This window comes from Bidens hawaiensis, unplaced genomic scaffold, assembly GCF_021521415.1.
Source record: "Bidens hawaiensis isolate Kalapana, Puna unplaced genomic scaffold, B.hawaiensis_p1.1 tig00033168_1, whole genome shotgun sequence".
In the NCBI taxonomy this organism is placed as follows: domain Eukaryota; kingdom Viridiplantae; phylum Streptophyta; class Magnoliopsida; order Asterales; family Asteraceae; genus Bidens; species Bidens hawaiensis.
Genome location: NW_027505281.1, coordinates 1,961 through 17,230, shown reverse-complemented (window position 1 = coordinate 17,230; position 15,270 = coordinate 1,961). Strand labels below are relative to the sequence as shown.

Genomic DNA, 15,270 nt, shown 5'->3' with positions numbered 1-15,270 from the left:
CTTCGCTTATGGTGCCCAGACTCAGCTTTTTGGAGTTGAAGCGAGTGATGAAGTCTAGTAAAGATTCATCTTCCTCTCTAACGCAGTTGAGGATCGTCCACTGCTCTTCAGTATATTTCCTCTGATGACTGAAGTGCTGGCTGAACTTGTGTTGAAAGTCCGCCCAATCATAGATGTGGTGAACCGGTAAACGATCAAACCATGCCCTGGCCGCTCCAACCAGCGTCATCTGGAACATATAACACCACGTGGGTTCCGTCCAGTTGCTGACGGTTGCCCCGCTATGAATCTGTTCAAGTGATCGTCTGGGTCGGATATACCGTCATAAGTGCCGATGTTAGACATCTGTTTGGCACTTCTCGGGGCGATTGCTTCGGCAATGTCCCTTGCAAACTTGGATGTTCCCGCATTTGCAGCAGTTGGTCTAAAGGTTTTGGAGAAGTCACGTGGGTTTCCCCCCGCCTTCCTTGGTTTGAAGGTTTCTCCGAAATTCCTTCTTGGTTGGAAGTCCGTTTCCTTACGCTTCCCTTTCGCCCTATGGCGAGGGTTTGCGTCGGTGTCGGATTCCTCCCGATCATCGTCCGAGTACTCGCACTCACTGCTCATGTTGAGCTGTTGTCGAGTGTTTCCGAATTCGTCAGCCTGTTGGAGTGAACGCAAGCGTTCATCCAACTCAGCTTGGAATTCCTTCTGACGTGTTTCGGCCCACTCCTTAACTTGATCGAGTGTTTGGCGGGGGAGCCTTGTCTGTTTCTCCAACTGGGCATCGGTGAATCCCAGTGAAAGATTGTTTACTGCACTTGCCCCGGCTTGGGTAACCGGGGTAGTGTTCGTAAAATTTGTGTAACCGCCGGTGTTCCCCCCAGTAGCTGGGGTTGTGGTTACCGGGGTTTCTTGGTCACTCACTGGCCTTGGGACCGGAGTAACGTTAACCATCTTTTCAGAGGTTTTGAAAAAAACTGAGAAAATTAGTTCTAGCTTTTATGCACGGATGGCGCCAATGAAGAAACACTAAGTGACCCCGGGCAGATTACGGATAATCTGGGGGCTAAGTAATGTTTCCCACGAGGGTTAGGTCCGGCAAAGATGAATGTTCTTCAGATGACCTGCAAAACAGACACCGTGAGCTCGTCACTGAGAGGGGGGGGGTTCCTCCTTGTGACCACCATCCGGCGTGAGAATCAGACTAGATTGCTCTGAATATAAGTGTATATTGAGAGAAATAGCTAGTGAAGGTAAGATACAAGATAATGATACCGTTCCAAGATGTTGGAGTATTTATAGTTGAAGGTAGGTTTCCAAGCAGGTACAGCCAGCTGTATAATATTCCTTTTCCGCCAACTGTGGGGCTACGCACGTGCCATGCTGGTAGTTGGTGGGTAGGCAGCGGCTGATAGTGGTATGGCCGGCTGTGTACTATTCCTTTTCCACCAACTGCAGGCTATGTACGTGCCACGACAAGGGTTGGTGAGTAGGCAGCGGCTGATAGTGACATTTTGTACTAGAGCGTGCTCCTCGTACTGTTGTCGGCGAGCTGTCACCCTGTGATTAGTTCATGAGCTGCTTTGGTCAGATCTTGTCTATTTTGTCCATACCTTGGCAGGTATAGTACAAAAGACCTTCCAGAAGCGTACGGACTGGCTCATTTGGGCGGGAGTATTCCCGCCTTGCTCATTCCTTCAGGTGACACTGAATTATTGAGAGTTAGTGCCTTGTGCGTGTAGCCTTGCTGTTAGTGCGGGTAGCCTTCCCTGATGGCTTGTATCCGCAGCTGCGGGAACAGGCGGGGTACTTCACCATTGGGAGGCTTTTCCTGCGGGAACAGCTGGCGTACTGCGCGTAAGGTCTTCATCTCTGAGCATGGTGGGTCCTGCGGGACCAGTTGGTCCTTGCGCAGACGTCCCTCTTCAATGTGAGTCTTGCGGGTCCAACTGGGCTCTGCTGGGACCTACCTCTTCAAATGGGTTCAATGTATTTGAAGAATAAGTGAGAGAATACACTATATAGCAACGTAAAAGAACCATTTAAGTAGTTATCATATACTGTTAACTGTATATGCATATGTTTGATTTATTTAAAAACTAATGTAACTTAAGATGATATTCACCGAAGGACTGCCCAATTGCGTCAAAGTGTTAACTGTTCAAAGCCACAAAGGAGGCGTCACTTCTGGTCGGTTAGGTTTCAAGTCCCATTGAAATAAAAATTGTGGGGGGGGGGGGGGGGGGGGTAAGGAGTAGGTTAGGTGTATCGGTTTTTTTTTCCCATTAAAATGTAAAACATGATATTCGAATTGATGCAAACTTGTAGTCGTAAATTATTTATGTGTCTTTTACATAAAAAACAGTTTATTAAAGATCAAACCATAAATACATGAATTCTAGTCTCAACCTATCAATCATCCTCATCTCTATAGTTACACTAAAAAACGATACATGCGCCCTCCTGTTCAATTAAATAATATATTTTTATACTTTTATCATTACAGTTTCTCTCTGCTCTATTCACAATCAATTCAATAAATATAAAAAATAAATATGGGTAAATTTTGTTTCCCCAATTTAGAAAAAATCATTACATTTACACTATTTATCTTATAATTTACACTCAAAATCCAACCATTTTATTTGCAAATCTCCTAACATAATTTTGGAGGATAGGATATGATAAGAATGCTTAAAATGTCTAGCTAAAGTCTATGCTTGACCATCAAAAGCCTACAAAATACTTAACTTTTGAATTTTTTTATGTTCATTTATTTATAAGTTTTTAGTTGGGTTGTGAGATTTAGGCCTTACGCCCTTACCTAAAACGAAGTTTTCAAGTAGTTGAATTACCCTTTAAAAAGGGACAAGGGACATTCTTGGAATTTTCCTTTTATCCTTTTGTCACTCTCATTTTCACCTTGAGCTACTAAAACTAGACTAACTCCATCGTCTAGGCTATGCGTTGGCAATTTCATAAACTAAGATCACGGACGAAGCAAATATATTGATCAAGATATCTCGAGTCTTTAACATGATGCTAGCTCATGATGACACCACCACCTTCACAAATCACAAATAATGTGTACACACAAAACCATTAATTATATGTGGATTTAGGAGGGTCCCTACCCACACAAGCCTGGTTGTGTATAAAAATCTATTGAAGAGTGATTTTCTATCAATACCTTAATCAGAATGAACCATTTCCAAGTAGAACCTCGATCGATTTGTTTTCACCTCCAACTGCACCAACTTCGGTTAACTTATGGGTTTCGGCTTCTAGGTTTAGATTGAAGAAATAAGATAAATGTTGAGTTTTTGAAGAAATATGATGAATGTGTGCTTTTTGACAAACACACAGGCTTAATATTGTTTATTGACTTAAACTTTAAGGGAAGAACACTATATATGTTAATATTGATTTTAGTTTAATGTAGTTTCTAAATTCGTCCATGGGTTTATGGACACGCTTTTGGATTATGATCGTTGAATGTGGGCCCCTGCATATTGATTTAATTCACTTATCATGATCTGTTTAGAGATTGCAAAATTCGAATCTTTTTTGCAGTTGATAATGATGAAATCGTTTGATCATAAAGAACAATGGAGAAGATATGCGAGGGAGAGTGTTGTTAACGAAGATATGCAAGGGATAAGAGAGACAATGATTATAGATTAACTATTTATGTGAGTACATGCAATTAAGAAGGAATACTGATCAAAACACTTATGATAATTAAAAAGTAAAACTAAACAAAATATCCTAATTATGGTAGGATAATGAAGAGCTTACATAGAAGATGGGCCCATAAGAACATCTCATATGAGAGAAAAGCCCAAGCCCAGTCAAGGTAGTGTGGGATGGAGATAACATCGGTGAAAGGTTTTGTCATGGCTGCATAAAGGTACTGGAGCCTGGTCCAAGTGAACAGCCAAGAAATATGGTCTCCCAGACTCAGAAGAAGATACGCTATATAAAATAAGGAAAATGAGGGTTTAGCCCAAAAGACCTGGGACAATGGGAAAATAGCTTGCATGTGGGTTGGAGATAAAATCAGTGAAATGTCTTGTCATGGCTGCAGAAAAGTATTGTAGCCTGTTCCAAGTGGGCGGCCCAAGAAAGATGGTCTGCCAAGCTCAGGAGAAGGCACGCCGGGTAAAAGGAGGAAAACGAGCGTTCAGTGGAAAAGGCATGGGACCGTGGGAAAATAGCTTGCACCCTAGAACCTCATTATTATACTCTATGTAATCCTCTTCCTCTCTTCTCCTATAAAAGAGAAGGGTTAATATTTGTAATGGCAGATTGGAAAGAAACAATATACTTATACTTTCACTTTCACATAATCATATTCATATTCAAAATGACATTTGATCAATCATTCCCAAGTATCTCATTACCTAAGAATTCATCTAGGGTATCAACATTGATGCTGAAGAGCTTACATAGGAGATGGGCCCATAAGAACATCCCATATGAGAGAAAAGCCCAAGCCCAGTCGAGGTAGTGTGGGATGGAAATAACATCGGTGAAAGGTTTTGTCATGGCTGGATAAAGGTACTGGAGCCTGGTCCAAGTGAACAGCCAAGAAATATGGTCTCCCAGACTCAGAAGAAGATACGCTATATAAAATAAGGAAAATGAGGGTTCAGCCCAAAAGACCTAAAGACCTGGGACAATGGGAAAATAGCTTGCATGTGGGTTGGAGATAAAATCAGTGAAATGTCTTGTCATGGCTGCAGAAAAGTATCGTAGCCTGGTCCAAGTGGGCGGCCCAAGAAAGATGGTCTGCCAAGCTCAGTAGAAGGCACGCCGGGTAAAAGGAGGAAAACGAGCGTTCAGCGGAAAAGGCATGGGACCGTGGGAAAATAGCTTGCACCCTAGAACCTCATTATTATACTCTATGTAATCCTCTTCCTCTCTTCTCCTATAAAAGAGAAGGGTCAATATTTGTAATGACAGATTGGAAAGGAACAAAATACTTATACTTTCACTTTCACATAATCATATTCATATTCCACAATGGCATTTGATCAACCATTCCCAAGTATCTCATTACCTAAAAATTCATCTAGGGTATCAACATTGGCGCCATCCGTGGGACCTTCTTGATTGAGGGTCTCACCGAAACCTTGAAAGAATGATTGATTAAAGCCTGAAGGAGATGCCGCTGTCGTTCCCCTCTGGCTCAGGCGACAACCATCGTCAAATCCAACACTGTCGCCATTGTCTCGCCGGAAAAAGGTTCTTGGTGCGGTTCGTCCACTGTTCCAGCAAACATGCACCAACCCAGTTCAAGACACATGCCCAGTTCAAACAAAGCATATCTCCAACGGTTTTCCATCGTCGGAAACTTTGTCCGACTCTTAGGAATATTCCGGGAAGTCAAAATTTTTGAAATTTACTCCGGTGAGTTTTGGCAAGTTAGACATGACGACTTCTTTCAACCAGAAAAACACATACCCACCACCCCTGCCGGATTTCGCTAAAGCCAACGTTGCTAAGTTGGTAGCAATGGTAGGCTCGTATCCTCACCTCCGAAGCACGAGATACACCGGAGAATTGATTTTAATTGAAAAAGAAGAAAACGACACGAAGTTTCTACACATAACGACGAGCTAGAATCAGTGGAGGTCCGATACCTATTCGGTAGGACGAGAGAAAACAACTTCGGGTTTATGCATCCATAAACGGTGAATACATGTTCAGTCAGATCCGGAGAAGTTAGTTACGAAGCCCCTTCAGCTCGTTTTTAGCCCCATCTGCTCAAGTCTCGAATTCATTCAGCCAATGGCATACTCATATTCTTCATGAAACAGCCCGATCTGAAGCTTAGGTATGCTTTGCATGGCGTCCGGATCTACATCTTTAACTCTGGTCACCAGGTTCTATATATATTAACTGCCAATACCATAATATGTTACACACACACACATATACATACATACAAATATATGCTCGAGTGTTTAGACCAAAAATTCTAAGGTTTATTTGATAAAATGGATGGGTCAAGGGTTATATGGATTATTATAACCAATTTGTTATTTAAGTAAAAACAAAATGTTATACTCATGTAAAAGATAATGATCAAAGATAGTCATGTGTAAGTTTGTAAGTATAAAATACTATAGGTTATGCTTATGTGCAGTCAATTAACTAGCATGAAGCACATATTGTTTATCTTATATAAAATATGATAGTAAAGGGGAAAAAGGTGAGGGCAATTGCCTATCCTAAATCTTCAACAATTAATATTGTATACATATGTTATGACATAAAGCAACTTGTTCACAAGTGTATGTGACATCTCAAACAAGTTTCACGTTTTACAAGAAAGTAGAGGGATGAGAAGTTATGTCTTTCAAAAAGGTGATGTGACCTTATGCCTTCACATGTAATAATGTTTTATCTTTTGGGGTCAACATATACTCACTTTATGCATTATTTAAACACTACTTCTACTTTATATGTTTTAAAAGTTTGGAAGGTGAGCCCCTTTCCAAGGGAGTACTGGGCCATTACTTCAATACGAAGGCCCTCAAGAAAAAATCCCATACAAAACAACTCATTCATAACAAACCCCAAAACTTAAAAAGCCTTAAAATAATTCCTCCAAAACAAGGTTCCTTACTAGACCACCTCCTCAGGATAAAGTCCCTTACCAAAGAACCTCTCCAGAACAAAGCCCCATACTGAGTAATCCCTTAAGAATGAAGCACCGTACTGAATAATTGCTCCAAAACAAAGCTCCATACTGAATCATCCCTTTAGAAAGAAACCCCGTACTGAAAAATTCCTTTGGTGCAAAGCCCCTTACAAAATAATTCCTTCCCAATAAGGTCCCTTACTAAACCATCTCCTCATAACAAGGTCCCTTACTAAACATTCCTTCGTAACGGAACCTCTTCCAAGAAGGAAGCCTACTCTAAAGACAATCCATTCATAATAATGTTTCTTCCAAAACAATCCCTCCATTGCAAACACTCCGCCCAGACAATCCATACTGAAGCCCCGAGCCATATTACAAGAATATTTTCCAAATAATAAGATTCCCTTTCCAAGAGATTAGGTGTTTAAAAATTTCCTATAGGAAGAAAAAATATTATTTGGGCAAGAGTTCTTTACAAAGGAAAACACTCTCTTCAAGATTTTCTTTCTCAAGAAGAATAATCCCGTTCCAATAAAGGAGGTATAGGAAAAGTCCCGTCCAAGATGAAAGAAAGGCTTCTACAACAATATCTCAGGTTTCAAGAGTTTTTATCTTGATGAAGAAGAATCTCCCTCACATCTACTTGCTACATAAACAACATCCCATACTACTAAATCTTTCTATAGAAAACATGAATCCCGTCCAGGGGATATGACATGTGAAAAGTGAATTCCATTCAGAAGGACCCCTCCCTAAACAAAGATGGAGCTAGGGGACTAATTTGACATATGCATCATTGGGTCGTGGGTTTTTGTCATCAAAGGCTTTTTAGTAAAGTGAGATGGGCTCCATTCATCAGCTTCTATGCATGAAGACGTATCTCACAAAGAAATCACTATTTTAGAGAGACTTCCAAGGGAAATAGTTCACTTCCAATAAATTGATCTGGAAGGCCTGGAACATCAAGCACTCATGTTTCATAACAAATTGATCTGAAAGGCTCTCGAGATTTATTAGGAGTGACCCCGTTCATCATTCGAGGATCAATTATGCAAAGTAGCTGAGATAAAAGACATCAAATGGGTCATGGGACAAGTGAGGGCATTCTCATATAGCTAGATTAAAGACTTCTAACATACATCAAAACTAATTCTGCTTTTATATTTATAATAATTGGCCGACCATACTTATATATCCCTAGATGGGATAAAACCCTCTAAAGGATGCACCATTCTTATAATTCCCCGAGACGGGACAAAGCCCTCTAAAGGAGGCACAATTCTTATAATTCCCCGAGATGGGACAAAGCCCTCTAAAAGAGGCATCACACTTGTAATTCCCCGAGATGGGATAAAGCCCTCTAAAAGAGGCATCATACTTATAATTCCCCAAGATGGGATAAAGCCCTCTAAAGGAGGCACCATTCTTATAATACCCCCAAATGGGATAAATTCCTCTTAAAGAGGCACATTACTTATAATTCCCCACTAATGGGAAAACGATATCAATTCTCCTTAACAAGTGTGAAAGGAAGGCCCGGCTGAGGGGCTCGGATCCATATACAAAATTAGCCTCATCAATAAGGCTCAATACTTATAATTTACCTAGAGGAAAATAACCCCATCAATAAGGCTCAATACTTATAATTTCCCCACATGAAAATAGCCCAATCAATGAGGCTCAATACTTATAATTCCTCTGAAGGAAAACAACTCCTTCTAGAAGGCTCAGAACTTACATCCCCCAAAGTGGGATAGCCTCTTATAGAAGGCTCATGCCTTATATGTTTCCTACTAAATGTAACACCATACATATACGCCCTCCCCCAATGGGAAAAGGAAATAAAATCTCCTTCACAATGAGTAAAAGGAAAGCCCGGATACAAATCACATGTGGGAAACCTTATAATACATCTGCATACAAATTGAAAATATCATGATACACCCGCAAGCATGAGGTGAACCTTATAACCCAAAATGTGTTTAAATACACCCTTGAGTCAAAACACAATATGCACTAATGTGGTTAACGTGATTTGTTCATATTAACCGACAATGCCTTGTAGAAGAAACATATAGAAAGCATTCAAATCATCATTAATGTAGGTGAGACGATACATTTTCATCGTATATTATCACATGGGAGATTGTTTATGTCTCTGTATTTATGCCCTACACCAATAAATCAAGTATAGCATGATCAATATTAGAGCATTTTAATTGGCTACTAACAACTCCCAAGAAATAAAACTTAACCCTTTCTTGGTTATGTTAAAGAAACTCGGGTGCAAGCCCCTTATCCCAATCATAAATAATTAGCATAAGGGACTGGGGGACTTGAAGAGACAATACAGGACTGGGCCATTGTATGAGGATGAGTTTATAATGCTTGGTCCTTATCTCATCCCATGACTAAGCCATCTCAACCTTACTGGGTTCAAATTTGATAAGTCAAAATGGAATCAACTCATTGTGTTTATGGTTTACTTTTACTTTGTTGGATAGAAGAGGAATCGTGTATTAGATTTAAACTATCAAGAGAACTGGGTCAGGCTCATGGGAACTAAATATCATCTACCTCAGCTAGGTATCGAAAGAGGATTCCATCCGAAACTAGCCCAATAAATGGGTCCAAAAGGGACGAACCTATCGTGTATGTGATGAGAAAGACGGGCTAGGATTACATTAGTCTTTTTCCTTATCATAAATAATAAAGACTAGGGGGCTTGCAAATCCTTTTATGAAAATGGGTCTCCATCCCATGACGGGGACCAAGTCAGGGAAGCCCACGAGAAACCAAGATACTTGGAGAGTACTAGCTACTCCAACCAAATGTCCTGCCAACCAGATAAGAAGGAGATAGGAAATGTAAACTTGAAAGTGGAAAAAGGAAGCCAACAGTTAGGAGAAAGGCAAATGATTCGAAAGGTATCATGACATCTTGAGGGAAGCATAAGAGGCGCTTTTCAAAAATGAAGTGGGTTCAGGTGCGGGCCAGTGGTGGGTTGAAAAGATAAAAGGGGATTTAGATAATATAAATCAAAGAAAGGGAAGGACGAGCCGGGTCGGGGTTTAGTCCATTACCTTTATCATAAGTTATAAGGATAATAGACGAGGGAGACTTGAAGAGGTTACCTTAGAAATGGGTTCTCCAAATGATAAGAGAAATATGCCCGGTAGCAAACACATGCCCAAATTAAGTATGGTTGAAGTAAGGGAGCCCAAAAGAGAGTTTTTAAAAGACCTCCCAAAGTAACTAAACGAAATCAAGGGTTCTAAGGGGATTAAGAACTTACCCAATCGATCTAAACAAGTTGGTAGCATCAACCCAAAGGAAAAGGTTAGAACAACACATGTGCCTGGCCATGTTGTTGGAATAGATGGAGCCTAAGTTAAAGAGAACCATGGTTCCAAAAGAAAACTCCTGGGTCGAGAACCAACGTCCAATTGAAGTTTAAGGTGGATCACGCAAGTGGTCACGGCAGCTGGTAGAATCGAAACTTATTGTGAGTCCATAGTACTCGTCATAAATAACGAGCACTATGGACTGGGAGACTTGAAGAGCTTACATAGGAGATGGGCCCATAAGAACATCCCATATGAGAGAAAAGCCCAAGCCCCATCGAGGTAGTGTGGGATGGAGATAACATCGGTGAAAGGTTTTGTCATAGCTGCATAAAGGTACTGGAGCCTGGTCCAAGTGAACAGCCAAGAAATATGGTCTCCCAGACTCAGAAGAAGATACGCTATATAAAAGAAGGAAAATGAGGGTTCAGCCCAAAAGACCTGGGACAATGGGAAAATAGCTTGCATGTGGGTTGGAGATAAAATCAGTGAAATGTCTTGTCATGGCTGCAGAAAAGTATCGTAGCCTGGTCCAAGTGGGCGGCCCAAGAAAGATGGTCTGCCAAGCTCAGTAGAAGGCACGCCGGGTAAAAGGAGGAAAACAAGCGTTCAGTGGAAAAGGCATGGGACCGTGGGAAAATAGCTTGCACCCTAGAACCTCATTATTATACTCTATGTAATCCTCTTCCTCGCTTCTCCTATAAAAGAGAAGGGTCAATATTTGTAATGGCAGATTGGAAAGGAACAATATACTTATACTTTCACTTTCACATAAGCATATTCATATTCAACAATGGCATTTAATCAATCATTCCCAAGTATCTCATTACCTAAGAATTCATCTTGGGTATCAACAGATAATACAATAAACCTTAACATCGTCTATAAGAATAAATTGTGCGTTTTATGTTTTCAAATTGAACAAGTTTTTTGGGTTGTGATAAAAAGTTGACTTAAAGGTATAGTGTGTAAATTAGTGGGGGTTCAAATGGGGAGGGTGAATATTGAATAAGTGGATATAAAAAGTTCCAACCAAAACAGCCATTCATCAAATCCAGATTTGTGATCATGTATGTAAATAAGTCAAGTCGCTCGTAAATCGGCTTATTAAATAGAATCAAGCTTTAGCTTAATGAGTCTAAACAAACATATATTCTTTTTTATTTTGTGTATAAATAATTGCATATATAGTTATCATAGAAGCAATCATATAAAATATATTATTATCTAGTAAATCGAGTCAAATTTAAAGTCTCTTAAGCAAAGCAAACAAAACAAACCAAGTTCAGATCATTTATGTTGCTAACTAGTGATGAGCTCGATATCGAAATCTCAATCACTGCATCACATAAATCACGATCCTGGTTTTCTCAAAAAGTTAAATCCCTTATAAGTATGGAAATACCATTTGTTCACCCCTACTATTAACTAGCCTTGATAAAACAGATATAAAGTGGGTGTTTGAGATTGCTTATTTTCACCAACTTATAACTTATTAACTTTTTGAAAAGAGATGAGGTGTTTGGGATTGCTTTTGATGTGAGAGGAAAAGTTCCATAAGTTATACTTTTATAACTTAATAAAAAGTTATAAGGCTGTCATCTATGGTGAGGGGCTTCGAAGCCCCTCCACCGTGCCACGCCAGCGCCATGTAAGCACCGAGGGCATCGAAGCCCTACCCAAAGATGCCCCACTATGGTTTAATGCCCCAAGGGCGCCCCTATTATACATATATATGCATATGTATGTATGTGTGTGAGAGAGATGTCATCAACGACACCGGCCATTGAAACGGCCATTTCTTCGTCGCCCTTGGTTGGACCGCGCCCCATGGCGCCCTAAAAAACCACCCCACCGCGTCCCACAATGGGTGGCCTAAGGAGGTAAAATAAGGAAAATTAAGAAGGTGATTAATAGGTTAATTACGGTTAATCTAGTTGACTACCCCACAAACATTAAACAAATAAAAATCTAGAAAGAGAGAGAAACATAAAGATTTGATACGAGAGAGAAACTAGAAAGTAGAAAGTGGTTCGATTCTGCTATTTGTATTTGTATTTGACTCTCCTTCCTTCCACCATTCCATTCCATTTCATTTCATTTCTAAGTCTTCAGTTCCATTTCTCCGGTCAAATCCTCCAGCCTCCGGGCCCACCTCCATTTCCCACCTTTTTCTTCAACACCCACCATTTTAATACCCACAAAATCAACACTCTCAACACATACACAAACACAATCATGGGGTTTTTGAGAGGATTTAAAACCGTATTCTTTTTAGTCACTATGATCATTTCGTTTTTATTATTCTCTGCTCCCATATTATTCGCCATCGCCGATGCGTTGCTACCGACAGCTCTCTTGTTAGCTTCCCTATCGCCGCCGCCGCCGGAATCTGTATTGCAAACACTAAATACCCATTTGAGTAACTATGGTTTTCGATACTCGTTGATTGATATCCCGTTAATATCTACAATCAGATCGGCGATCATATTATGTAAGTAGTTAGTTCACCAATTCCCAAATTAATTTAACGATTTTGCTAATTAATGCAGTTAAAAGGGGGTGTGGATGAGCCGGTTCGGTTCGGTTTTGGGTTCAAACCACACCAAAAACCAAAATTTCGGTTTTTAAGTTTTTAAAAAATGTTCTGTTTCAATTTTAGTTTGAATTAAGTTAGGTTTTTTTTTTTGTTTGTTTTGTCATTTATGCTTGCAAATTTTTTTGGCTGAAATTAAAAATTAGGCAAAAATAATGAATTTATGCTTAAAATTTTTATTAGACCATTATTATAATTATGTTTTTTATATAACGTATTTGAGTTATATTATATATTAATTTATTTAGAAATAACGTAATTCTCACTTTGGTAAAGGTGATAAGGTGATTCGGTGTAGAATATGAGGTCATCGCTATTCGCTAAAAAAATATATAAATAACATAAAATTCGAAGTATAAAATGAAAATCTACAACTTCATTTCGGTTGGGTTTTTTTTGGGTTTTAATTACACATGAAACCGAAACCAAACCGTCGGCTTTTGTTTTTTGTTTTTCTCAATTCTAGATCGTTTTTTTCGGTTTATATTAATCACTGAACTAATCGGGTATTTGTGATTCCGACAGGTGTATATGGACTATGCGACGGTCCGGGGTTATCAAGAGGACCGTACTTGGGAATCACGACAGTTTGTTCAGTAGTTTCGTTATTGTTTGTCTCGGTTAAGGCATCGTATGTGTTTGGTGTAGCTAGTAGGGGTTTCACGGCCGCAGAGGTTGCGTTGTTTGTATGTTCGCTGTCGTTGGCTGTCGGCCACATCGTAGTGGCTTACCGGACTAGTTGCCGAGAACGAAGGAAGCTTCTCGTCTACAAAATCGACATCGAAGCTGTAAGTCGTACATTATGCCATTAAAAACTTGTACTTTATGCATTACGAGTCATACGTAACTGAAAATGGGCCGTGTAACGTTTTTTTTTTTGTCATGCTGTTTTTTACCATCCCAAGAGGCAGTTATATTTAATACTTTACTAAAATATAGTATTTAAAAAAAGCAGTTAAATTGACGTTACATAGGACTTTTGGCAAGCTAGGATTACATTATTAATATTATTAAAATGTACAACTCAGTAATGCAGGGGACCATAACAAAGTCCCATTTGTAGGGTAATAAATTTGATCTTGACTCTTGAATAAATTGACTTTACACGCGGTTTGATCATCTTGTGCTTCAAGAAAATCTACAATTTGTAGAATATCTTGAAAATGACATTTTTGCAAATGTTTGATGCATAAAGTACAAGTTGAGGTTCAAACATACCCTTTTGGTGCATCTTAAACAAGAAAGATTTGATCTTTTTTTTATATATGTTAAAAGGGTGTGTTTTATTTTAATAACAAAATTAATAGATATGTGTAATAAGTAATAAGTTAATAACAAGTTGATGTTACATTAATTTCAGGTGTCCACATTCAAGAATGGGTTTCAAAGGTACTCAAAGATTCTTCAAGATGAAAGGGTCAAACTGAAATTACAAAAGTAGATGTGCAAGCACAAAATGTAACTGAATCAAAGCATTGGATATCCAAGTTTCAGGTACTGAATCAATACAAAATGTAGTTACTTGTAGTTTACAACTCATCAAAACATGTTGTTTAACGACATATAGACGGACTCGCATAATACACTTTTACATAGTGTTTTTTAATCTGTTAATAAAGAAAGTTAGTGGGGTAGGCACTAGGCAGTTACAGAATCTACCGTATGTGTACAAGTGTATTATGCAGTTCTCGACATAATATTGGTTCTGAACGTGCTTATGTACACATACATATAATATATTTATTGTTTCAAGTTCCGCCCGTGACAAAAAAATTTAGGGGGGTTCAGGTTGGGCTAGAGAGTTTTCACCTACTGTGGGTTTCATTCTAGAGTGGAGTGAAGATGATCGGATGGGTCATTGACCCGCTAATAATTCAAATGTTTGTTAAAAAATATTAAAATTAGGAAATCCCATGGCAACACATTCCCCATATGACAGTTTGCTTGGTATCTAAAAAAGATTACTTTTTTCCTCCAATCTGTCCTGTTATTGAACCAATTTCAGTCATCACATGTGCTCCACCCCTTAATATTTGGCAACTTGCTCATGCCAACATGGGTATCATCACTCTTGTCCAAGATTTCAGTTGGGTTTTGTTTTTAGGCAATCTAGGATCCTATGTTCTTTAATATTATCATTATTATACATTTTATTTTTATATTATAGCACATGGTTGGTACATAAGCAAGATTGGAAGACTTTGGATTTTAATCTTTGTTTGGTAATGTTCTCTTTGCAGGTTTTCCAAAGGAGATTTGTAAATTGGTGACCAAACATGAAGAGATAACAAAGATAGTTCGATTATGATTATATGCATGTTTAGGTTTGGGTACATATGTAAACTATGAATTCTATGATGTTTCTTGTATAGAAGCGGAGGGTACAAGTATCGTGTTTGCGATCTGTCCTCCAAAAAACAACCATGTATAGATTATTTTCTTGCTTACTAGAGAATGAAATATTTTAGTGTTTACATACATTTTTGGTTTGGGATGTACACGTTACAAGGGCGAATGCGGGAATGTTTTATCTTATAATCCGCACAAATTCACCTTGAATTTTGGAAAATAAAGAAGAATTCTAAGTACACGTTACAAGGGCGAATGCGGGAATGTTTTATCTTATAATCCGCACAAATTCACCTTGAATTTTGGAAAATAAAGAAGAATTCTAAAATGTTTGTAAATTCTAATCA

At 39.0% G+C, this 15,270-nt stretch overlaps 1 protein-coding gene across 2 annotated transcripts; it reads left to right on the top strand.

Moving 5' to 3' along the window:
• Nucleotides 1-12,089: 12,089 nt before the first annotated feature.
• On the top strand, nt 12,090-15,034 carry LOC143612069 (uncharacterized). Of its 2 annotated transcripts, XR_013149889.1 has the most exons (4): nt 12,090-12,472; nt 13,100-13,362; nt 13,935-14,068; nt 14,815-15,034. XR_013149889.1 is itself a non-coding variant. In XM_077086141.1 (3 exons), exons 1-3 carry the CDS (start codon nt 12,217-12,219, stop codon nt 14,013-14,015), a joined length of 600 nt encoding a protein of 199 aa, XP_076942256.1. In that variant the 5' UTR covers nt 12,090-12,216; the 3' UTR covers nt 14,016-15,034. The 2 variants fall into 2 exon arrangements, 1 of the variants encoding a protein (XP_076942256.1); XM_077086141.1 differs by having other exon boundaries at nt 13,935-15,034.
• The last annotated feature ends 236 nt before the right edge of the window (nt 15,035-15,270 follow it).